Here is a 25,086-nt window from a genome sequence, read left to right on the forward strand (position 1 = left end):
AGTCTTCTTATTCCTAGGAATCACTTTTGCCAAGACTTCTCCTTGTGGACAAGGTCCAGTTGCACATAGACGACTTATAATTATTGGTGAAAAAGAATAAATATTTCAACTCCTCACTCAAGGATAGCAACAGGGAGGGTCGTTCTTGCCCTGCTGGGGCCAGGGCCGGGGCCATGTTCCCTGGCAGGGTGGGAAATCGCCGTCCCATTCGGTGTGGGCAGGTAGCCTTTCCTATCTTCAATTAATTTGATCATATATATTTTTTATGCGTTGGTATGTTTACCTTATTTCTGTTATATTCTTTTACTATAAGTTAAGTAATTTTAGTCTTATTTTTTATTTACTTTACAAATACATTTTGGACTTCTACTTCATAGTATGTTTACAACCAAAAAGTTATGTACAAATGAAATAATTCGGACTTAAGCAATGTTTTAACTATTATTGTTATTAAGTCAGCCAAATCGTTGATTGGAGCATATGGACAGAATGATCAACTTGAAAACACGTCATATGGCTAGGTGTTTAGTTTAGATGACAATGAGTTATTGAAAGAATCTCGAGTTTTTCGTAGTTGGCCTAACCAGATGAGTCATACGACGGCGAATGATCGTCATGTGATGGCAAACTCATTTTTTCTCGACCAATAATCCCTTTTCTGGACTCCATTTCTTCGGTTACCCATTCCAGTGGGTCCAAATCAAATACCTTAGGAACTTGCCCTTTACAGTGCCGCCTATGACCACCAAGGGCCTGACCCTTTGAGAAAAATCTGTTACAATTCAAACGTTTGTGGCCTGGACTGTTCCGTGGCTGATCTTCATATCCAACCAGGGACGGATTCAGAATTGGATCTAAGATCGGGCTATAAAATTTTAAGTCGGACTAATATGTGAAAAGAAAAAATTTTACACACAAAAAACTGTTTTAAAAAAAAATGAAAAATGCCTTAAAAAATATAAATTTCTTGGGCCTTGGGGGGGGACTACAGTCCAGCCCAATCCCTCCATATCTGTCTCTGTATCCAACCACCACCGCGTCCACGGCTGTAAATTCTTTATCTTCAGCCGTGGCATCGCCCTTGTCGTGGTGGGCTTTGTAGCCACCCAATGCCTGGTAACTCTTGAAAGATTTCTTACATATGCTGCACATGTTTCTTGTACAGCTCCCGAGAATGCAATAATTTGGCTTTGCCATGCATTTTTCTCCTTCCAGTTTTAGAACATCTAGCTAATAAATTAGAGCTCAGGTTTCACGGGGTGCCTTTCTTCTTGGCACAGAAATGGATACCGTGTGGCAGTAGTTTGCTCCACTAGACTACCTTCCGCCTTTTCTCGATCGCGTCAGAACGAAAGAAAATTTGATTACAATTTTGTAGAAAGTTTACAATTGAGAATTTGAATACATTGAAAGTAAAGTGAACATTGATTGATGAAAACTGAACATTACAATTGATGAAAGCAGAAAATTACAAATGCTGGTGTAGGGGGCGGACACCAGTGAGCTTGAAAGATTTTTGAATGACTAATACCCCCTATAATAGCATTCTGAACAAAAACCCAAGTGACAGGAGTAGACGTTTAAAAGACGAGGAATCATACTAAACGTTTACCAATATCAGAGCTATTTTACAATTGAAATAACTATTACAATGAGAAGAAAATTACAACTCAAACTTGAAGTAATATTTACAATGTACGGTCGAAGTTGGGCAAACTGCGGCTGCGATAGTGTCAAGGGGCTAAGTAAAGTTGCGGTCCTTGACATTCTCTCCCATTTGTTTTGGCGACGTCCTCGGTGCCATCAATGCATAATATGCTTCAATTAATGATTTGAAGGCTCCGAAATCTTTTCCTCTTTCCCAAGTATTCTCCTCGCTGCTGCATCCCATCCATTTAACCAAGTATTCCTGATGATCTTTTCTAGAAGCTCGAGTGATTCGATGGTCAAGAATAGCTTCAGCAACCTTTTTTCCAGCTTTCTTCAATTCAAATACAGGTCGCTTTGGCTCATTTCTAGATGCGTCCTCCTTATCCGCAAAGTATGGCTTCAACACACTAACATGAAGGACCTTATGGATTTTACACCATGAAGGGAGTTCAACTCTGTATGCAACTCTTCCAATCCTTTTCACGATGGGTAATGACCCGATGTATTTTGGCGACAATCTTGAGTCTTTCCCTCTTGTTGGTTTGTAAACATTTCTGTCGGGAATCTTAACCATTACTAGATCTCCAACATTGAATTCAATGAAACGGCGCTTTAGGTCTGCAACCTTTTTATACCGTTTTTGAGCTTTCTCAAGATAACTTCGAGCAATTTCAATATTTCGTTTCCACTCTTGAGAAAAGTTCTTTGCTTGAGGGGACTTGATACTTCGTTCAATATCCACTGTATGAGGGAGTAGCGGTTGCTGGCCAGTAACAATCTCAAAAGGACTCTTATTGGTAGAAGAGCTCTTTTGGGCCTTGAAGCAAATTTGGGCCGCATCCAAAAGTTTTACCCAATTTTTCTGCGAAGTAGAGATAAAGTGCCGAAAATATTCTTCTAGCATAGAATTGAAGCGCTCCGTCTGTCCGTCAGATTGTGGGTGAAAACTAGAACTCAAGCTCAAAGTTGAACCAAGAAGTTTGAACAACTCAATCCAAAATATGCCAGTGAAACGAGGATCTCGATCACTGACGATGTCCTTAGGCAGCCTCCAGTATTTGACAATATGTTTGAAGAAGAGTTGAGCTGTCTCTTCCGCAGATACATACTTAGGCGCTGCAATGAAAGTTGCATATTTTGATAGACGGTCCACCACGACAATGATAGTGCCAAAATCCTCAACTTTTGGCAACCCAATAATGTAGTCCATCGATACACTTTCGAATGGCCGGGTTGGGACGGAAAGGGGTTCCAGCAAGCCCGCCTTTTTCTGATGATCTACCTTATCTTGCTGACAAATAAGACAAGTTTTTACATATGTTGCAATGTCGTCCAGCATTTGAGGCCAGTAGTATGCACGTTGTAGTAGTGCACAAATGCGTTCCTCTCCGGGATGCCCTGCCCAAATTGTATCGTGGCATTACATAATTAGTGATTTCCTCAGATCTCCGCCCTTAGGAACATATAGGTGGTCTCCCTTCATCTTCACTAGTTCCCCATCTAGCCAGAACTGTCGAATTTTACCCTGCTTGATAAGGTCGACCAAATATTGGGCAGCTAGGTCCTTCTCCATAAGTGCCCAAATTTGGTCTCTAGTGTTCGTGGAGACTGCGCTCCCTGAAAGAGCAGCTACAGAGTAGATGGCAGCTAAATCGGCCCGTCGACCAAGAGCATCAGCAACATGATTACTAGAGCCAGGACGATACTCTAACATAAAATTGAACTCTGAAAGGAATTCCTGCCAACGAGCCTGTTTGCTCGATAGTTTTGGGTGGGACATGAAGTGACTAACTACAGTGTTATCTGTCTTCACAATAAATGGAGACCCAAGCAGATAGTGACGCCATCCTCTGAGACAATGGACAACTGCTAACAATTCCTTTTCATGTGCCGAGTAACGACGTTCTGTCTAGTTTAACTTCCAGCTCTCATATGCTACCGGATGTCCTTCTTGCATGAGGACTCCACCAAGGGCAAAATCTGAAGCATCTGTATGAACTTCGAATGGTTTAGCCATATCCGGTAAGGCTAAAATCGGGTTCGTCCACTTGGACTTCTTCAACCTTTCAAAAGCAGCTTGGCATTGGGATGACCAATCCCAATCCTTATCCTTCTTTGTCAATTCAGTAAAGGGCAGTGCAATTTCTGAGTAGTCTTTCACAAATCTTCGATAGTAATTGCATAACCCAAGAAATGAACGTACATCATGTACGATTTTTGGTGGTTGCCAATCTTTGATTGTTGTAACCTTCTTCGAATCCATGCGGATTTTACCTTGTTCAATGATGTGACCCAAGAAACTGATAGATGTCTGAGCAAATGAGCATTTAGATGGCTTAGCATAAAGTTCATTCTCTCGTAGCTGATTAAAAACTTGCCTCACATGCTAGACATGTTCCTCCAATGTCTCGCTGTAGATTACTATGTCATCCAAGTACACCACGACAAAATCATCTAAGAACCCGTGAAGTACCTGATTCATCATAGTACAAAATGTTGCTGGAGCGTTTGTTAAACCAAAAGGCATCACTTTAAATTCAAAGACTCCATATCTGGTTACCACCGTAGTTTTTGCTTCGTCTTTCTCCTTGATCCAAACTTGCCAATATCTGGACCTAAGATCAATTTTTGTGTAATACTTCGCCCGACTTAGTCGATCGAAGCAATCCGCAACCAATGGGATAGGATAGCTATTCTTTACAGTGATCTTGTTCAAGGCTCGATAGTCACAGCACATTCTAAGAGAACTATCAGTCTTTTTCTAAAACAATACAGGAGCTCCGTATGGCGACTTCGCAGGCACAATGATTCCACTCTCCAACATTTCCCCCAACTGCTTCCTAAGCTCTTTAAGCTCAGGCTGAGACATACGGTATGGTACCCTGGCAGGAGCTTTAGCGCCTGGAATAAGTTCGATCTCATGATCAATCATCCTTCTGGTGGTAATTACTTTGGTAATTCTTCCGGCATGATGTCCTCAAATTCCCGAATAAGCCTTTTAACGGGTTTTGGAATAGGACTATTCGCCTCTTTGACCTCCTCTAATCGAAGAGTGCACAAAAAAGATGGTTCATTTCTCTTGAAACCTTTACTAAATTGCATAGCTGAGATACTCTTCTCGCCCATCCTCCCAACCTGTGTAGGGATGACACACGGCTTATTACCCATCATCATTAACGAATCGGAATATGGCAACACTGCTGTCTTAGTATCCCGAAGAAATTCCAATCCTAGAATAAGCTTGAAATCATCCATCTGAATTGTAGATAAATTTGTCCTTTCCTCGAAAGGACCTGCTTTGATCAACACCGATTTCGCCACTCCAGCTATTGGTTGAGTAGCGGAGTTGATTGTTTTGACTTTTCCACTACCCTTTTCTAGAACCAGTCCAAACCGCTCTACTTTGGTACATGCAAGGTAGTTGTGGGTAGCACCAGTATCCACCATAGCCCTGACTGGCTTCCCATTGATTTTTACATCAATGAACATTAAGTCTTTGGCCCTACAAATATGAGCATTCGCTTCTTCCATCTTTGCCTCTTTCAATGGGACATCATCCTTTTCAGCAACCCGATGTGATAGTGTGTTGCACCGATGTGAAAATGCCCCAACTACTTCCTCATCCTCTTCAGAGTCAGTCTCATTATGACAATTAGCCTGCGGGACCTCTTGTTTTGACTTGGCCCACCACTTGCTAACTGACAATATGCATTCACCATCTGCTTCTGAGGACACTCCGACACCCGATGAGATCTTTCACATAAAAAGCACTTCAATTTGGGAGTGGCATCAGTTCGGCCCTCCGTTGCTTTTCCTTTGTTTCAGTTGTTACTATTACTACCGTTAAAATTTCCCTGACGGCTGTTATGATAGTTTCCCTGAAAGCCACGGGTGCTTTGATAGGCTCCTTCTCTATTTTGAGAGTAACGCTCTCCCCCATTTGGTTTCGAGCTGGGTCTGTAAGATCTGTTACCACCTCCAATTGCTTGATTACTCCCCGAAGGTCGATCTTTTCTAGATTCTGTTTGGTAGTCGCTCAAGTATTCAGCGACTCCCATGGCCGTGCTTAAATCAGTAACCTTTTGTATTTGAAGTTTCGTGCGTATCCACAGTTTCAACCCTTCCATAAAGGTGAAGAGCTTATCATTTTCTGACATATCTCGAATATTCAGCATATGCCCTGAGAAGGATTTCACATACTCCCTGATAGAGCTCGTGTGTTTGAGGTCTCGAAGAGCCCGTCGAGCCTGATACTCGACATTTTCCGGGAAAAACTGTGATCTGATCGCTTCCTTAAGGAGATCCCAAGAATCAATTCAAATCCTGTGGGCCTGAATGTCCGCATATTTGGTTCGCCACCATAGTTTTGCATCTCCACCCAGATACATGGTAGCTGTGGTTACCTTTCTAGCTTCATCTTCGATCGAAGCTGCGAGAAAGTAATGTTCCATATCAAACAAGAAGTTTTCGACTTCTTTTGCATCACGTGCCCCTCCATAGGTACACGGTTCAGGAATTTTGAGTCTAGGAGCATACTCGGGTGTGGGAGCTTGTCCATTGCCCACTGCACGTTGGAGTACTCGCAATTGAGCTCTCAACACTTCCATTTCATCCTGCAGATCAGGAATGATTGCAGCAGCTTCCGTCATTGCTGCGCAAGCTCTTTGGCTTTCATCCAATTGGATGTGTAATCCACGAATCTCAGATTCGGCCATCTCGACTTTTTCCTCGAGACCTTCCATAGCATAGCACAACCTAGTAGTTGTCTCATCAAGCGCATCCACGCGCTGTTTCGTAGTACCCTTCTTTTGAGACTCTACCACTTCAGTGGTGTGTGATGTAATTGGATCCATAGTTTTCTTATCAAGGGTCGTGAGCCGCAGCTCTGATACCAACTTTCACGGGGTGCCTTTCTTCTTGGCACAGAAAGGGACACCGTGCGGCAGTAGTCTACTCCGCTAGACTACCTTCCTCGATCGCGTCGGGACGAAAGAAAATTTGATTGCAATTTTGTACAAAACTTACAATTGAGAATTTGAATACATTGAAAGTAAATTGAACATTGATTGATGAAAACTGAACATTACAATTGATGAAAGCAGACACCAGTGAGCTTGAAAGATTTTTGAATGACTAATACCCCATATAATAGCATTCTGAACAAAAACTCAAGTGACGGGAGTAGACGTTTAAAAGACGAGGAATCATACTAAACGTTTACCAATATCAGAGCTATTTTACAATTGAAATAACTATTACAATGAAAAGAAAATTACAACTCAAACTTGAAGTAATATTTACAATGTGCGGTCGAAGTTGGGCAAACTGCGGCTGCAATAGTGTCAAGGGGCTAAGTAAAGCTACGATCCTTGACACCAGATGATGCTTAGATAGACAGGGAGGTGGTCGGGATTCTATCATCTTTTCCACTGCATCATAGTTCATATTAAAGGTTGAATCCCAACTTTAAGGGCTCCCACCACCCCACCCCTAGAGTATCGTGAGGGAAGTAAATTGCGGGATGTGCCCCACCAGGTCAAGGACCAAAAGCTTGCCCGTACACTGGTGCCCACAAAGAATCTAATTTTATATCTCAGGAATCAAATCCTCACACTGCGACTGTCAGCAAGGCTGAGACAACCCCACTCCTGTCCTTTACACCATTGAGTTATACCCCGAGGGTGCATCATAGTTCATATTGATAACATACTACTCTGGCAAGGAATTCAATGATATTAGGAATTATATTTTGGAGGAGAATATGCAGCAATAGAACAAGAAAAGAAGAGGTTCTTTATTAATTAGTTAATGTTACTAAAATCTATAACTGAATCCAAGTTCTGTCATCTTAAATATGTCGTATTCATCGATCACTTTAATGCTAAACTCTTTCTGCTACAAAAACAAGTTACTAATTATATCAGCTTCTTGAGCTCAATCGTCAATGTTTGAACACTTAACTAAGGATGTTGGACGGTTTGGTAAGGTAAAATCAAGATGCGAAATGAATATGAACAAGGAATAATAGACGAAATCATAAAGAATCACCAATCCAGCCCTTGTTGGAGCCCCATATTGGGGGAAAATACATTTTTGAATAATGTATTGATGATAAATGTGTTATTAAAAAATAAGAAAAAAATTTGGGTTTGCACGTAATATATTTTAATGAAGAACGTGTGGTTGAAATAATATTAAAATACTGTTTAAGAATGCATTTTTTTTTTCAAAAAAGGAGTCTCAAACAAGGGCTCAATAAGGATGTCGAGAATCTAATAAAATCAAGGATGTATTGAAAGGTAATTCAGACCTTCGCTTAGTTTTTTTAATGGCCTGAGGCTCAACCCCGAGAGTTAACTACTTATTAACAGCTTGTTTGGGAGGGATTTTTTACTCCAAAAAATTGATTTTTTAACCGTTATTTCAGCCGCAATTTTTGACTTCTTCTTTCATAGATGGACCCCACTTTTCTTCTAACGGTCAAAAAATTAATTCTCAAAATTCCTCCCAAATGGGGCCTAACATTTAAAGGGCTCGTAGGATTGCTAACAAAACCCTGAATTTAAATTCTTTTTGTGAAAAATGCATACGTCTTAAGTATTAAACACACTTAGCATTACGTGATGATAATTTCTTTTAAACTCTTAAAATGTTGTCAAATTTCAAAGATAGCAATCCGTGTAGTATAAATACCACATTAAAATCCCAACTTTTTTTTTTTATTCAAAAAGTACTTCGAACAATTTATCAAAATCTAGCATTCCAATAATCTTAGAACTATTTTATCTAGGCCTGGGCAAAAAAACCGTCAAACCACCTAAACCGCCAAACCGAACCGATTCGGTTTGGTTTGGTTCGGTTTAGAGTAGTCAAATGGTTTGGTTTGGTTTTTTGTAGACAAAAACCATGTTGGTTTGGTTTGGTTCATGGTTTGAATACCAAAATCGATGGTTAACCACTCAACCCGCTACAAATTTAAAACATTTTTTTTCTTTTTTAAAAAAGAAGAAGAAGAAGAAGGGTAACTCACAGACAGAGTATGACTGTAGGAATCAAAATAAACATGATAACCAATCCAATCCAAATCCAATAAAATTCCACATTAATTATCAATTTCAATAGTAGTAAAACTAAGGTTTTATTAGCAACTGTAGACTATATTTACGATTCAATCATTTATATCTCCAGAATCATGCAGCATGATGATTAAGAATCATGCAACAAAATAGATATAGGACTTATAATTATTTCATGGAAACTAACTCATAATTAGACTCTCAAGCAATACATTTTCTCTTGCTTTCGTTTTCCTTTTCAGGAAGAAAAGTCAAAAGATAAGGCACCGGAAGTTGATGCTTGATGACGATGAACTTTCGCTATTCTTCTACTTTCCAGAACCTCGTCACTAGCTTTTTTGAAACCTTTTGTTTCTGATTCAAAGGTTTCATCATTATCAAGATCAGGATTATCTCAAGATAGTTGCACTCCGACAGCCCTCTTTTTTGAAGGTTGAAAATTGTTTTCCTCATCCCCCATTGTAGATTAACAAAACAAACTTGAAGGAAAATTTGCTTCCTCCACAAGTTGGAAGAAAGTGATCTCTTCAGTTAAAAATATATGACAAAAATCACAAACTAAAAGGACATTATAAATGGAATCAACTGTTGCTTCTTGACCAAACAAATGCTAGGAAAGACATTCTAGGATATGAAGCAAATACTTTTGAAGGAGACAAACTATAATGTGAAACTACATGATCCAGATAATCAATTAGCACTCGCTCACAGACATAAACAAGTGAAACTAATCATTAAGTTTGGCAATTGTTAATTCATTACATAAAGTATCCAAAGATCATGCGACAAGCAAAAGAAACACTCACATTTGTAAATCAAACTCAAAAATGGGGGAACAAGGAAAAAAAGAAAGAAAAAAGAAAGAAAAAACGGAGGAAAAAAAAAAAGAAAAAGAAAAGAGAGAGAACAATGTGTAAGAGTAACATCAATGTTTGCTTGTTCTTTATAAGTTACAATGCAATATTATTTAAAAGTTAAAACCGAGAAACCAAACCAAACCGAACCGAAATGGTTTGGGTTGGTTCGGTTTAAGAATTAGAGTGGGTTGGTTTTGATTTTAATTTCACTCAAACCGACTACTTTGGTTTGGTTTTGGGTTTAGGTCAAAATCAATCCAAACCAAACCACGTCCAGGCCTAATTTTATCAAAAAAGACACGTCAACATTTATTTACGTTTAAAAAAAAGGTTGCAATCTAGGTTACAAAGTCATAAATAGATGTTGCTTATTGACTTTTAACAAACTTGTGAGAATTTTATTTAAAAACACGGACGGATCCAGGATTGGATTCAAGATCGGGTTACAAAATTTCAAACCGGGTTACTACTTGAAAAAAAAAATTTACACATAAAAAACTAATTTTTTACCAAAAAAAATAAAAAATACCTTAAAAAAAAAGGTCTTGAGCCTGAGCGAGGGGGGCTACAGCCCAGCCCACCCCCACTCCCCCTCAATCCGTCTCTGTTTAAAAACCTTGTAGCAAAATGAATTTCAAAAGTTGAAAATTAAATTCTTTGTAACTTAAGTCTTGAAACATATTGGAAAGTTCTGGCATGTAAAAAGAATTGTGGAATATGAATTTGGAATAAACCACTTGTACATTCTTTTATTTACATTATGGTTGACACTCCATTGATTTTCAAATTGAAATGAACGGAAAAGTGTGCTTCATTTTAAAACTGTCCACTCATGTTATGACACGTGGCATAATGTAAAAAATAATGTCAAACAAAGTGTACATATAACATGATTGTACAAATTTTTACTACTATTTCATATCAAATTGTAATATAAAATTCATATATTTTACAAAACATATTATTCTTAATACATTTATAGAATATAGGCATACATAAAATTAGGGAATGTTTGATAGCATGGAAATGGGGAAAAAAAAAAGATGGAATTGGAATTGGAAATTCCAACTTTCGGTGTTTGATACTTTATATTTTCCATGGAATTGCATTTCTTGGATTTCTTGAAACTTGGAATTTTCCTTGTTTTGGTGGAATTTGAACCTACTTTAGCGATTTTTTTTTTTTTAATGGAAACCAATTCTAAGAATTATTGTAAAAAAATATTTTCCTTTAATTGGCAATTTGCATGTAAAACAAAGTCAAACGAACATAAAAAACATTTTTATTTCAATATTTTTCACCTGGAAAATTATACCAATCAAACACAATAATTTACAATTCCCAGGAAAATAATTATAGGCAAAACAATTTCCTGGAATTCATTTTCTAAATAATTCAATTCCATCTTTGCAATCATACGGACTCTTATAATAAAAAGCATTTATATAAAATGCTTGCTAATCATTTTCAGAAATCATAACTTTTTTCGAAAGTAATGAAATGTGTCTCACACAATCAAACTTAGTTCTACACATAATTAGTTCCTATCAATAACATATTCCAACATTGAACACATTCTATTGAAATATAGAATTGAACATAGCATAAGATACAATTTGATTGATATGTAAGATAGCATGCAGTAATATGTAAAATCTATGTTGTAATGTAGAAATAAAAAACATGTCTTTTAAAATAAAATGTAACATGATCATTAAAATACTTTGTAACACAATAGTAATATTGCAATTATTTTATTTTATTTTATTTTATTTTCAGAATTCAACATAGTATTCATTAAACAACATGTTATACATGAAAATATATACATTGCGTAAAACATTAAACTCGAAAATTAAATTTTTTTAATTGAACCAAACAGGGAAATAATTGAATTGCGTCGAAAGTGTTTAATGACCATTTGACCATTCAAAAAATCACAAAATTGATACCATTTAGTCCTACATCAAAATTCATAATTTGACGTCTAAAAGTCCAAACACTCGGAAATTTTTCAAACGGAACTAAATATTTGCTTTGGCTGATTTTGAATTGCGTAAACAATATTCAGCAATAGAAACTTCAATTCATAATATTTTCTTGGATAATTGGTACAAAACGTCCCTACCTTTCAAGTGTATTGTGGAAAATATCCCTACCTTTCATTTTTGGCACAAAACGTACAGACATTTCACTTTCTTGGCGCTGAACGTCCTTTTTATCAATTTTTGACGATTTTACTCCCCATTCAAATAAAACAAAAAGAAAAGAAAGGAAAAAAACAAAAAAATAATTGCAATTACATTCCCAAATTTTCTAAAAATTGCAAATGGTAACTTGATAATTACAATATTAAATAAATTGAAAAAAAAAATAAAAAAAATTAAGAAAAAAAATTTTAAAAATGGGTTGTCTTCTTCACGACACCCTCACCCCACCCCACCCCACCCCACCATACAAAATCTATCTGCACAGCAAATCCTCCAAATTCGAAGCCCCGTTACATCTATTTGCACAATGGGGTTTGATACTTGAAGGTTGTTAATAGCTTACTTTTTCGCTATTTATCTTCTATTATTGTTATTTTTCAGTTTTGATGATTTCTGTGGGTAGTATAGATGGGGGGAATTTGTCAGGTTTAGGGTTAGAAATGGAAAAAAACGAACTTGAAGAAGGAGAGGTTGGCTGTTTTCAGAATGATGGTGACGATTCCACCATTAACCCTAATATTGCACTCTCTTACATTGTAAGTTCATTTTATTTTTTTAATCTTTCTTTGTAATTCAATTTTTCAATTTTCTAAAGCTGCATATAGTCTGATTTATAAATTATATCATGTTCAGTTATGCAGAGAGATGTAATGTGGCTTCGGATTTGGAGGATTTGCTGCGCAAAGAGATTTTGTATGGTGGGGGTGGGGGAAAAAGAAGATGAATTTCATATCCAGTATCAAATCTCATTGTGCAGAGATATGTAATGGGGTTTCGGATTTGGAGGATTTGCTGTGCAGAGAGATTTTGTATGGTGAGGTGGGGTGCATGGGGTGAAGAAGACAACCCTTTTTTTTAATTTTTTTCTTAATTTTTTGATTTTTTTTTTCAATTTATTTAATATGGTAATTATCAAGTTACCATTTGCAATTTTTAGAAAATTTGAGAATGTGATTGCAATTAATTTTTTGTTTTTTTTTCCTTTCTTTTCTTTTTGTTTTATTTGAATGGAGGGTAAAATAGTCAAAAATTGATGAAAAGGACGTTCAGTGCCAAGAAAGTGGACGGTAGGTACGTTTTGTGCCAAAAAATAAAAGGTAGAGATGTTTTCTACAATACATTTGAAAGGTAGGGACGTTTTGTGCCAATTACCCTATTTTCTTCAAACTGCAACTTAGTCCTTAATTTGTGTTTGCATAATTGCAAATTGATCCTAAAACTTACCAAAATTACATAAATGGGTCTAAATCTCTTATAATTATCATCCCGAAATATAAACTTGAAATTCTTGAACATGTAACTTTTCCAACATTTCAGTTAGGTCCCCAACCTTTTTTAATATAGAAATTGAAGTCCTAAAGTGATTCTTTAATTACATCTTGTAATCCCAAAATTTTCTTTTGGTCCCTCAAGAGTTGAAAGATCCAATTCGATTTATCAAGTTCTCAACCTTTATATTTTAAATCACTCATAATGAGTCGAGGTATTAGAGTTTCATCTAGACTTTATCATGAATAGGTTATCTAAGTTTGTCTATTCAAGCAATTTTTTGGTTCGAATAAACATACAATCCTTGAAACTAAGTCGAACCATTGAAATTATTATCAATCACTACAAAACGACATAAACTCACCGACATAACAAATCAATATTTATTATTTTATGACTTTGAACAACTTTAGTAACAAATAGCTTGACAAATTTAAAGGGATAGAACAATGCAGTATTTATTATTTTACAACGATTATTACGCTTTACTAACAAATTGAGCTCCCGACAAAAATATTATGTGTATTATATTACGATGGAATGCTTTGACAATGACACTAGCCGATATTGTGGTAATTGAGCGTAAATGGTGATTTTAAAAGTTGAAAACTAAAAGTGAGGAGGCGCCGAAAGTGTGAGACAAAATGTACAAAAATTTCCTTTAAATGTCGATAAGTAATTTTGTAGGGGGCAATAGTTAGATATTTACAATAGTTAGAATCCAATTGTGCAATTTTCCCAATTTAAGAAAACGTCGACGTAGTTTGTCTTTGATCATTTGTGGTTGTCTTTATCTCTTTGATTTGATAGTCTAAAAATACCGACGGCCAGATTTACTTTTGAATGTTAGTCCTTATCCCTATTCAACGCTCCAGATCATCCCATGTTGTTCAAATCAATCCTTTATCCAAAATATATATTTCCACTTCAATCCTTTCTGTCTATATCCTGTTCCTTTTCTTCTCTCTAAACTGTTTCAGGCGTTTCCCATCGAAATCGTTGTCCGGAATACTTTTTCTCTATGTGTTTTTAAGATATATATAGGTTTTGAGTGTAGAAATGGGGAATGCGAACGGAAGAGAAGGTGTTGACGGCGCAGCGTCGGAAAATTCCAACCATGCTCCGACGTCACGTGTTGGTTCGGCTGATTTAATGGCGAGTTCTCCACCTCCCAACCGCCGCCAATCTGGCTCTCCTCTCTTGTTTACTCCTCAGGTCCCTCTTTCTATTTGCGTTTGTATATTATGCATATTTTTGTAAATGACCAATAAAGAGATCAAAGAGCAAGGTACGCATTTTGAGGAGTAGAATTAGATTACCGTCTCCTATTGCTGTAATGTGTGAAAAAGGCTGGGTGCTTTTGGAATGGTTTAAATTGGAATTTTGATCAACATAAGACATGATATATGGGAATAACAGTTACAGATTGCAATGCTGTGGTAGAATTTTTGTATAATTTTTGATTTCTTATGGAAAATTGAAATTTCGAATTAACCAAGGAGCTGCATCTGTTGTGGGGTTGCTTATTTTCTACTGGGGCTGGGGGTGTTCCGCTCACACTCGCGTCTCTATGGTTTACGACCTTGCAATCTGACAAAATTCGTATACTATCTCTATGCAAAGGGTTGTTTTTGCTGCTGGGGTTGCCAATTGTCTTTTATAACTGTGATTATTAACATCACGATGAGAATTTATTAGTTTACATTTCTTTGTTTTCTCTGTTCAAAGCTGCATTTTGATGGGTCGTTTTACACTATCGATGTTTTCATCTTATCAGATTCCAGCTGTTCCTTTGCAGAGAGGTGATGGCCCTCTTTATCTCAATCAACTGCGGCAGAATGAATCTAGGGGAGCTGCTGATCACCCCCTTGAACAAGGTGTACCTACTTTGATAACTTGGAGCTATGGTGGTAACAATGTGGCAGTGGAAGGATCTTGGGACAATTGGAGTATAAGGTGATTATTTTGTCGAATTCCAACTATATTTTCTTGGTTTTGTGTGTATGAGTGTTTTTTTGGCTACATTTACTAGAAGAAGGGAAATATTCAAATCTGTCTATTAATCACAAAGAACTGATTTTTAACTTCTAAATATATGAAGTATATGCTCGCAGAAAGATACTCCAAAGATCCGGTAAGGATCACTCAATTCTCGTGGTCCTCCCATCGGGCATATATCATTACAAGTTCATTGTGGATGGAAAATTTAGATATTCTCCAGATCTTCCATGTGAAGCAGATCAGTCGGGCTCTATCTGTAATATCCTTGATGTCCATGTAAGTTAATAGTTCACCTTTTGCATTGTTTTTTATTTTTTATTTCTTCTCTTTATAGTTGGGTTGAGATGCGCAGATCGATATTAACAGAAGAATGACCTAATGATACTTCTTGAATGTTTCAAATGGTCAATAATTGCACTAACTTCCTGGATGAAAAACATATGTTCTCATTCTTTTTTCATTGTTATGGCATCTGTTTCAACATTGCCTTTTATGGCAGTTAATTACTCAAATTGGTTAGACTATTGTCTTAGATGTGAAGTGAATAATTAAATTTGGATTCCATCCGCTCCCGTTAATACTCCAATTTCTGAGCAACTTATACGGAGAATTCACTTTTCTGAATCTCAGTTCAATTTATGCATTCTTTTGTATAAACAAATGCTGATACCTCAATTGTTTTTATGCTGCAAACAATGGCATCGAGATTTTTGTTGTGTTACTCATATACAGTTTCAACCTTGTGTGCAACTTAGCTAGATATCTATCTGCATTGATGCAAACACAAAGGTTCACTCATATATAATTGTACTTTTCTTCATCTTTTCCCTCAGTCCAAATCTTTTGATTCTTCAATTTTTGCTGCTTATCTTTATTGGGGTGGGTTGTGTAGAATTTTGAGCGATCAGTTGCTTACGTATAGGTGATTACTGTTAGAAAGAGAGATATTAGGTGCCGTATAAATTTCAACGTCAGAGTAATGGGAAGAAACATCCATTCGATGCATTTGCATTAATGTAGGTTAATTTGAACTTGTAATTAAATGCTTGCTCATGTAACATGTCTCATTTTTCCGTTTTCCTGCTAAAGGTGAGTCGCATTCTTTTTCTTAATAAACTTTTAATCGTTTGCTGTTTCAACAGGAGTATGTTCCAGAAAACCTTGATAGTGTAGCCGAGTTCGAGGCTCCCCAATCACCAGAGTCGAGCTATAGTCAAACTTTCCCAGGAGACGAAGATTTTGCGAAGGATCCCATGGCAGTTCCACCTCAACTCCATTTATCCGTTCTCGACGCTGAAAACTCAGATGAAACTGCTTCTTCTTCAACACCCCAACACGTGGTGCTCAACCACCTCTTTATAGAGAAAGGATGGTCGTCTCAGTCCATGGTTGCTCTTGGTATGACTCACAGGTACCAGTCTAAGTATGTAACAGTCGTCCTATATAAGCCACTCAAGAGGTGAACCTCCTATGAATGTGATAAACTTTTGTTTCAACATTTCTTCCTTGACATGGCACTTCTACTGATGGAAGTGCTCGACAATCTTTTTGTGTATAAATTCCAAGCATTTTGGTTCAAGTATAATAGTTTGTGGTTATCTCATTTTCAGTTTATCCTAAGCTTGGCTGAAACTTTCAATATGTAAATGGAAATTTTTTCTTGCTCATAGAACTGAAGAAAATTATGCTAACGGTTGAGACTGTATCTCAAATATTTATTGTAGAAGGAAAGGAAACGTTGAATTATGGCTATGAGTCCAGCCTTACAACTCCTGCTGAGAAAACTCAAATTCAGTTTCTTGAGTTGAACTGAAAGAAAGAAGGTGAATTTATAGCAGCGAACATTCTCTAATCTTCTGTCTTCTCTTGCCACTGAAGGTCTTAGAATTCCCCTCCCGTCTCTTCGACTCAATCCTTTTTTTATGCTTTCTGCAATTCAAAATAATTTTGATGTGTTAGTTTTTAAAAAATTGAATGTGTTACGGCCGCTTCAGTATAGCTTCTGCTTTTGCTTTTAAGCTATATGCATTTTGTAGGAGGGCTGAGGAAGTCCTTTGAGTTTGTTTTCTTATAAGAGAAAGTAACTAAACAAAGACGAACACAAAAATTTGTAAAGTGATGTTTTACCATTTGCTAGGCAATTTGTGGTGTTAGTAAATCTCAACACCCATAAAAAGAAAGACTAAATTTTAATTATTACTTTTCTATACATATAAAGAATGGAATGCCCTATCTACGAGGGATGACTCAAAGAACAGAAAAAACTTTTGATAATGAAACAATTTATGGTATTGTATTTTGGTGCAGCTTCTGCTACAAGTGTGACATCCAAACTAGCTTAGCTATTTCAGAATTGACAAAGCCATCTCTTCCAATGGCACCTTACTCCATTTACTTTTCCTTTTGCGACTAGACAACGAGTTTTTCTCCTCCTGTATTAAAGACAGGATAAGAAGTTAACCCCTTTTTCTAGATTCTCGTGTTTCCTATTTCCATCCAAGTATATACAAATCTTATCTCCAACTATGGATCTTATATGAAAACTCGAATACCTATCCTACACGAAAGAACTGGTCTAGCCCAGAAATTACTGCAGTTTGTGTTTCTCCTCTTGATTCTCCTATATACTGTTATGGCAGAGAATATATGGAGCTGATATGAAAGTAAAAATGCCCTAGGACCACCACGATATCTTTATGATCGTGTCAAGAACCAGATGCTGATACCAAGCGTTATGAACCTATGCGATAAAGTGGAAATTCCCATGCGAGAATATGATGCATTTACACACGTATATCAGATTCCACTTAACACCGAAAAGACAACCCCTTGTGTGCTTCAACTGGTGGGGAATAAACAATTTCTTTAATCGATTGAAATGCTATTAATATTTGTTCTTCCTAATGCACTTTCTCTAACTGGGAGTGTAAAATATACTTTTCCAGCTAATAAGAAAGAAGAAATTAAGAGTCATGATGATTGGATTTTCAACAACACTGGTCGCTGATAAGATACTAAGTGAAAGTTCTGTGTCAAAGAAACTTGTAGATGTTTAAGAATCCAAAATGTCAAAACAAGAGACAGAGCAAGCAAGCAAGAACCGAGGAATAGCAGTTAAAACAATGCAAACAGGAAAATAAGTAAGCACCCAGAAAAGAAGAGCACGTCCTAACCAGAAACAGAAATCTCATCAAGCTTAATTTCCATGTTTCCACTTTTGGGTCTATTTTAATACTTTTAAAGATTCAGTTTTGGGTTGTTAGGTTCTCACTTGGCCATTATGATCTTGACGAACTCCTCGTAGTTGATTTGCCCATCACGGTCCACATCAGCTTCGCGGATCATCTCATCAACCTCTTCATCAGCGAGCTTCTCACCAAGATTTGTCATGACATTGCGAAGTTCAGCAGCAGAAATGTAGCCATTCTGATCCTTGTCAAAAACTCGGAAAGCTTCCTTGAAAGCCTCCTCAGAATCCTTCTGTTTCCTGGCCATCAAGTTGAGAAATTCTTGTAACTCAATTGTCCCATTTCCATCAGCGTCAACTTCAATGATCATATCCTTGAGCTCGGCCTCAGTTGGATTCTGTTCCAATGTGCGCATCACATTCCCAAGCTCCTTGGTAGTAATGCGACCTGTAGCAGTATTCAGATGAAATTATAACCGAAAATCAATATAGATAACTCAACACCAAGAAGAAACATTTATAAAGTCAAAAGATCTAAACTTCAAATTCCACAAACAATAATTTCAAAACAAAAGAAGAGAAACCCATAAAACAAATAAAACGGAAACAGACTATCAACAAATCGAAAACAAAAAACAACAGCAGATCAAAAGAACAATTCATGTCAAACCCATGAATACATTATAAACATACAAACAACCCAAAGTATACTTTAACGGGGGGCTTACCATTGCCATCTTTATCGAATAGGGTGAAGGCTTCCTTGAACTCGGAAATCTGATCGTCCGTCAGCTGATCAACCATTTTTCTTCTTGCCTTCGATAACTGATGATATTATTATCTCCAATGAATTCATATAGACAGAAATTATTGTGCTTAAATTTATAAAACGTTGCGAGCGAGGAGAATCTGATGCCTTCCCACTTTTCGTGCTTTGCTGAAATTCGCTTCTTGCTTTATTAAAGGAATATGCATTGCTTTTATCTCCTCGTGTACGTATATCATAAGCTTTGTCTTAATTTTCTATTTTGACGATGATTTGTACAAAAAAAATGTCTTATCAACATTTGAATTAATGTAACGGCTGATCTTTTAACACCGAAATGTCTACGTTCGTGATTGCTTTATAAATGCATATTTTCTTACTTTTTTAGAAGTGTTCATATTTTCTATGGTGAAATGGTGGCGATGAAATACGTGTTTGATTCAGATTTACCTTCTTCTCAATTTGAATTGATCGAAAGCAGACCTCATTTGGCTTGAGCAATCGAGAGGTCCATTATAACGATTGCCTACCTAATGACGAATATATATATATATATATATATATATATATATATTCATTTGTAGGGCAATTCTTGGGTGACAAGCACCTGGACGTCCAGGGGCTTGTCACTTTGGCTTTCCCCTCATTTGTATATTGAATGGGATTAACGTTTTATTTGTAGCATTTTTAAATAATCTTACTATCCATACGAAGATTTTTTTTTTCTAAAAAAAATAAAAATTGATCGTTTAGATTCCAAATTTAACGTGTCCATCCCCACCCCCATGTGAGGGGGTGTGGACACTCCTTATGTACAAAAATTATGTACAAGTAAACTTTTCCTTTTCACTTAAAATATTAACCCATATAGGCCCTGAGAATGCCAGGAGGCTAGCTGACCCCTTGTGACGGCCCTAATAAAGGGGTTTAACCTTGGGGATATTGAAGAATGCCCTATGTACAAGGCATTCTTTCATAGGGATTTTGTAGTAGCCGAGAAAAATAAAATGGAATTATACTAATATTTTGTGATAATCTAGCACCACGAGCCTAACCCATTTTAGAAACGACCTATGGAAGCTCAACCCATGTAAGATTACGAAAGCTCAAGTCATAAGTTAATTAAAAGCCCAGTAATTTAAGAGATTAAGTTTAAGTAAAATTGATTACAAAGATTTAATGAATAACTGAGTTGCCACAATAGTCATCTACATAGTATTTCATATAGACAACCCAGGTTCGAATCACCATGTAGATTTTTTTTATAAAACTTTCATATGAATTATTTTATGGTTTAGAGACTCTTCAAATTCTTAGTTAAAGACTAAATTTAATGATAATATAACTCCCCCACTTAATTTTTCATTAAAAATAAAGGTTATAGAAGTGGAATGTCAAGGTTATAGAAGTGGAATGTCACTTTTTCACTACACTCCTCTTCAAATCCGAATTTCATCTCATTTTCTCTCAAAAAAATATATTTCATATCAAGTTAAGTTTAAGGCATAACAAAGGTGAGAAGAAGGAAGACTTTCTATACATTTTGTTCTTTTATCCAATAAAATTCAAGGTAGGTAGAGGTGCAAGTGTTCATTCGTTTTCAAATCTAAATTTTTGATAAATGTTTAAATAAAATGGTACCTTCGAGTACGGTGCTTGGCACTACAACAGTTTGAATGATCATTCTCCGGCTTTACGTGTTATGATAATGCTATAATAATTGGATTTTGCCGGAAATCCATCTACGTGCGACGGTATGAATCTATAGTTCGAAATTTCTAATTCGATAACGAATTGCACCGATGATATCTATTGAGTTTCAAACTCATGGGTTAATTCCCTTTCTGCAGCTCGAATGGATTTTCCTTGGGGCGTAGATGATGGTAAAGGATGAAGCAACATGACATGAAGAAGCCGGTGATTTACATCTTTAGTTGATTTTGAGATGTTTACACTTTCTTTAAATTCGATTCCTATAAATATTGTGTGGATCTATTTTACGAACACTCGTTATGAATAAATTATGTTTGAAAGTAGATATGCGTCATAGGAATAAATTTACAAATCACAGTATAAAAAGAAGTTAACGACTTAAATTTTTGATGTCTCTTCAGAAATTTCAGTTTCTGCCTCATCTTTAAAAAAAACATAACTCTTTCATTGCTTGATTTTTTTATACGAAACCAATTGGATTGGATAGCCTAATAAGTTAGATACTGAATAAAATTGGAATCATGTCGATCCAATATCGGTAAAAGGTTATGTCACATAAAGTAAACAGTGCTGGGTGCTGTCTCTATTTTTCAGCTTCTACCATTGTTTTCAAAAATTCATAACTCACTCGTTACTTGGAATTTTTGGATGAAACCAATTGGATTTGATAATGTCATGGATTAGATACTGAATAAATTCGAAATCATGTGGTTTTGACGTCGGTGGAATTTTATATGCCATTTTAAGTGAAATGCACCGGTTTACCTTTCAACCGGGTCGCTGCTGAGTTTTGAAAAATATTTTAATACCCCATATGGTGTCAACGGAAGCTAATTTTTGAATATGTCATATTATAAGGATTTTACTACCTTACATTAAAATTTGTTGAAGTTTCAAGGTCGATAGCTATGAAAACAAATTTATTTTGACAATTACTGTTTGAGACAAAAACTGGAACAGCAACATTACTTTTAAGTTTTGTCAAAATTTCACGTCAATAGTCGTTACATGCATGGAACCTATTCTAAAAATATTTTTGAAATTATTTTCTTTTAGAATTGGATTATTTTTTTTAAAAAATTCTTTAATTAAATTCTAAAATTTAATATTTATACCTTCTACTAAAAATATATAGAACTAACTTTACGGCTAAAATATAATGGTTTGAGTGACGTTTCCGTCCATACAGGTCGGGACGTTACAGATTTTACAAGCCGCTCACTGTGTGAAGGGGCCCACCTGTATTTAAAAAAAATTATTGTGGGACCCACCTTGTGTATTCCTTGGCAGGGGCCTGTGAACCAGGCCCCTATAACTGTAGCTTAACTCGGGGATATTTCACTCACTACTCTACTTATATTTCAAATTTCAAGATCACTTTTTAAAATTTTTTATACTGAAATTATTGACATTTTAAAAGTAAAAAGAAAAGAGTAAACTACACAACCAAATCCACAATCTATACTCAGTAAATTGAAATTTAAAATTTGCCCCAAAATCTTTCCTTTCTCAGAACTCCTAGTTTCATTCACGATTATTCTCCATTTGCTTTAAAATTTTGATAGAATGTTTCTTTGCTTAGTTTTCACGTTGCTATCAAAATATCAAAATTCGCAGGGCAGGGATCAAATATCTGTGACAGGCAAACAAATTATTTCTTTATTTTGTGCCCTTTGGAATTGTCAAGAATATGACGTGCACTAAGGGCAATATTGTAAGCGGTGCAATTAGGATCGAATCGGTGTGGCGCAATATTGTACATGGTGGTTTTAGGATCTCTCAACATTGCTCCTTTTTTCCTCCCGTTATTATCTTTTTCCCTTTCCCCACTTTAAACTATTCCTCACCTTTTGACCATATGTATAGGGGGAAAAAATGAAAAATTTGATGTCAATGTATGAATACAAGCGACATCATCATTTCTTTCCAATTATTTAAATAATTAATATGGGATTAAACTTAAGTTCTTGATAGTCTAGGCATGTTTCGGTTGATGTGTTTCTCTGTTGATCTATCACTGGTGCCAAATTTGAACTTATTTGTGTTATCACTATGTACTTTTTTTATTAGTTGTGTAAGAGTTGCATCTTGTTACCATGTGTGGGGTGTGGACACTCCCTATGCACAAAAATTATGTACAATTAAACTTTTGATTTTCACTTAGGATATGAACCCACATAGGCCCTAGTAATGCCAGGAGGCCAGCCGACCCCTTGTGATGGCCCTGATAAAGGGGTTTAACCCTGGGGATATTTCACCTACTACTCTATTTATATTTCAAATTCCAAGATCACTTTTTAAAATTTTTTATACTAAAATTGACATTATAAAAGTAAAAAGAAAAGAGTAAACTACACAATCTATACTCAGTAAATTAAAATTTAAAATTGGCCCCAAAATCTTTCCTTTCTCAAAATCCCTAAATTCATTCACGATTCTTCTCCATTTCTTCTCCATTTCCTTTCTTATCACTCAAATTTGTCTTCCATAGTAATGTGTTCAAAACCTTAATCCCTAAAATGCACGTTCAACCTCATTCTACTTTGTTGTGCACCGTTGCTTTAGGAACATAGAATCGATAAATCCATGTTCTGCAAACAAATATTGGACATGCCCATCGGCTCACAACTTGGCCCTTTTTTTGTTCATACTGATACTCACTCCTCAAACATCTTTGTTGTAAATCCTCCTCACATTTTGCTTTTCAAAGTTCATATTTCACATTCAAAAGTCATAGTCTTCAAGATTGGACTCCAGAGTTTTCCTCAAAGCTATCATCTTTGAAGAAAATTTTTGTTATCTACTATGAATTGCAACATTGTACACCATGCGTTGTATTTTTTGCAAATTGTCAAATGTATCTTATCATGAGATGTTTAGTACATGAGTTACCTTTTACATGTGCTTGATTTAGCAAGTTTCCGTTTTACGCTTTTTTCTGAGCACCAGATACTGATGTATTTTTGCATTTTCATACGTTTATGTGACCATATTTTGAATATTGTATGTATCACACTAGCGTGTTAAGTACCATTTTAATTCATCATTATTCTGGTACTCTGTCAAATATATCTTTCAGGAAACGTATAGTAGACGTGTTATATTTTATAAGCATGTGATCTAATGCTATAGTGTTCTATACACACTCATTTTTTTCTTAAACAAAAAAAAAAAAAAAAAAAAAAAAAAAAAAAACATACTTCCAATGGCTTGAGATTGGCTTTCCATGCTATTCATTTGGCTGCAAAAGATCAAGAAGCATACAATGGAAAACTACTCTCTAACCCAAGCCCTAGAACCGTCCTCTTTTTTGTGGTCGAGATCATGAGGAGAAAAGGGGGCAACTTATATATATAGTATTCAATGGGTCAATACTATATCAATTGGGTTGAAGTAGGGCCTTCAAATGTTTTAATAAAAAAAAAAAAGCCCATCCCATTATGGGCTCAAAAATGACCAATAAGATGCTAGTCTATCAAGAATAAATATAACAATCTCCCACTTGGACAACATTTCATTTAATCATTACATAAACGCAAACAAACATCTCGAAACCCAAAAGACCTTGTTCAAAATGTGCTCACCAATTCAAGCCAGTGAATGAAATACCGACAGGATATATATCACATGACCAATACTCGAAATCACGTAACATAGGCCAATTGAGATGTAAAAGCAGTATGAAAAAGATCAAAAGAGTGATAAACACCTGTTTCCACAAGAACCCCTAGAGACAAATCTGAATGTCTTTAAAATGATAAGCCTTGCCCAAAACACAGTTGTAGCACATAGCCTAATGACCATACCGATAGGGTATATGACACCAAACATACACTCACAACTGCCAGACTTAGACTAAAAATATATTGTCTCTTACAGGTAATACACCTTGTCCATAATACACGTGACTAAGGCACGAGACTAACCAAAATGTCTCAATACATATAATCATCACCTTATCCAAAATGCGCGTGACTCAGGCTTTCATTAATATTACAATATTACAAAGACAAAGCAAATACGAGCATATATAATATGGTAAAATAGCAATGATTACAAACTCCCACTAACTAAATACAACAAAAGACTTTAACAATCCCAAATGAGCCACATGCTCCTGAAACAATTTTGGAGCTAAACCTTTAGTTAGTGGGTCAGCTAACATATGATGTAACACTCCGAATTTTAAATTTTTTCCACGTGGGCTGGTAATTTAACAAATAAAATAATCCATGTCCAACACTGTCGTCACACTAAAGTCGAAAAGTTGAAGTGATAAACACGTCCCACTTATTTGCATAAATGGTTTATTCCGCAAACGTTTATTTTTAATTTATCGTAACTTATTTGGATCGAA

The 25,086-nt window shown here is 36.0% G+C and overlaps 3 protein-coding genes across 5 annotated transcripts; 1 reads left to right on the forward strand and 2 right to left on the reverse strand.

The window, feature by feature from the left end:
* Window positions 1-579: 579 nt before the first annotated feature.
* LOC111412686 (zinc finger protein 36-like) lies at window positions 580-1,152 on the reverse strand. The gene is made up of 2 exons (XM_023043609.1): window positions 990-1,152; window positions 580-854 (listed from the first exon to the last, which is right to left on the reverse strand). Exons 1-2 carry the CDS (start codon window positions 1,150-1,152, stop codon window positions 580-582), a joined length of 438 nt encoding a protein of 145 aa, XP_022899377.1.
* Window positions 1,153-13,988: 12,836 nt separating this feature from the next.
* Window positions 13,989-16,677, forward strand: LOC111412294 (SNF1-related protein kinase regulatory subunit beta-1). Of its 2 annotated transcripts, none has more exons than XM_023043164.1 (4): window positions 13,989-14,277; window positions 14,840-15,018; window positions 15,177-15,339; window positions 16,206-16,677. In XM_023043164.1, the coding sequence occupies exons 1-4, from the start codon at window positions 14,122-14,124 to the stop codon at window positions 16,524-16,526; spliced, it is 819 nt and encodes a 272-aa protein (XP_022898932.1). In that variant the 5' UTR covers window positions 13,989-14,121; the 3' UTR covers window positions 16,527-16,677. The 2 variants fall into 2 exon arrangements, with proteins under 2 accessions (XP_022898932.1, XP_022898933.1); XM_023043165.1 differs by having other exon boundaries at window positions 13,999-14,277; window positions 14,861-15,018.
* A 68-nt stretch (window positions 16,678-16,745) lies between these two features.
* On the reverse strand, window positions 16,746-19,406 carry LOC111412295 (calmodulin-6-like). 2 transcript variants are annotated; one of them, XM_023043167.1, is made up of 3 exons: window positions 18,979-19,405; window positions 18,335-18,698; window positions 16,746-16,992 (listed from the first exon to the last, which is right to left on the reverse strand). In XM_023043167.1, exons 1-3 carry the CDS (start codon window positions 19,052-19,054, stop codon window positions 16,893-16,895), a joined length of 540 nt encoding a protein of 179 aa, XP_022898935.1. In that variant the 5' UTR covers window positions 19,055-19,405; the 3' UTR covers window positions 16,746-16,892. The 2 variants fall into 2 exon arrangements, with proteins under 2 accessions (XP_022898935.1, XP_022898936.1); XM_023043168.1 differs by lacking the exon at window positions 16,746-16,992 and adding an exon at window positions 17,236-17,495 and having other exon boundaries at window positions 18,979-19,406.
* Window positions 19,407-25,086: the final 5,680 nt, after the last annotated feature.

Source organism: Olea europaea, chromosome 16 (assembly GCF_002742605.1).
Source record: "Olea europaea var. sylvestris chromosome 16, O_europaea_v1, whole genome shotgun sequence".
NCBI classification, from domain to species: domain Eukaryota; kingdom Viridiplantae; phylum Streptophyta; class Magnoliopsida; order Lamiales; family Oleaceae; genus Olea; species Olea europaea.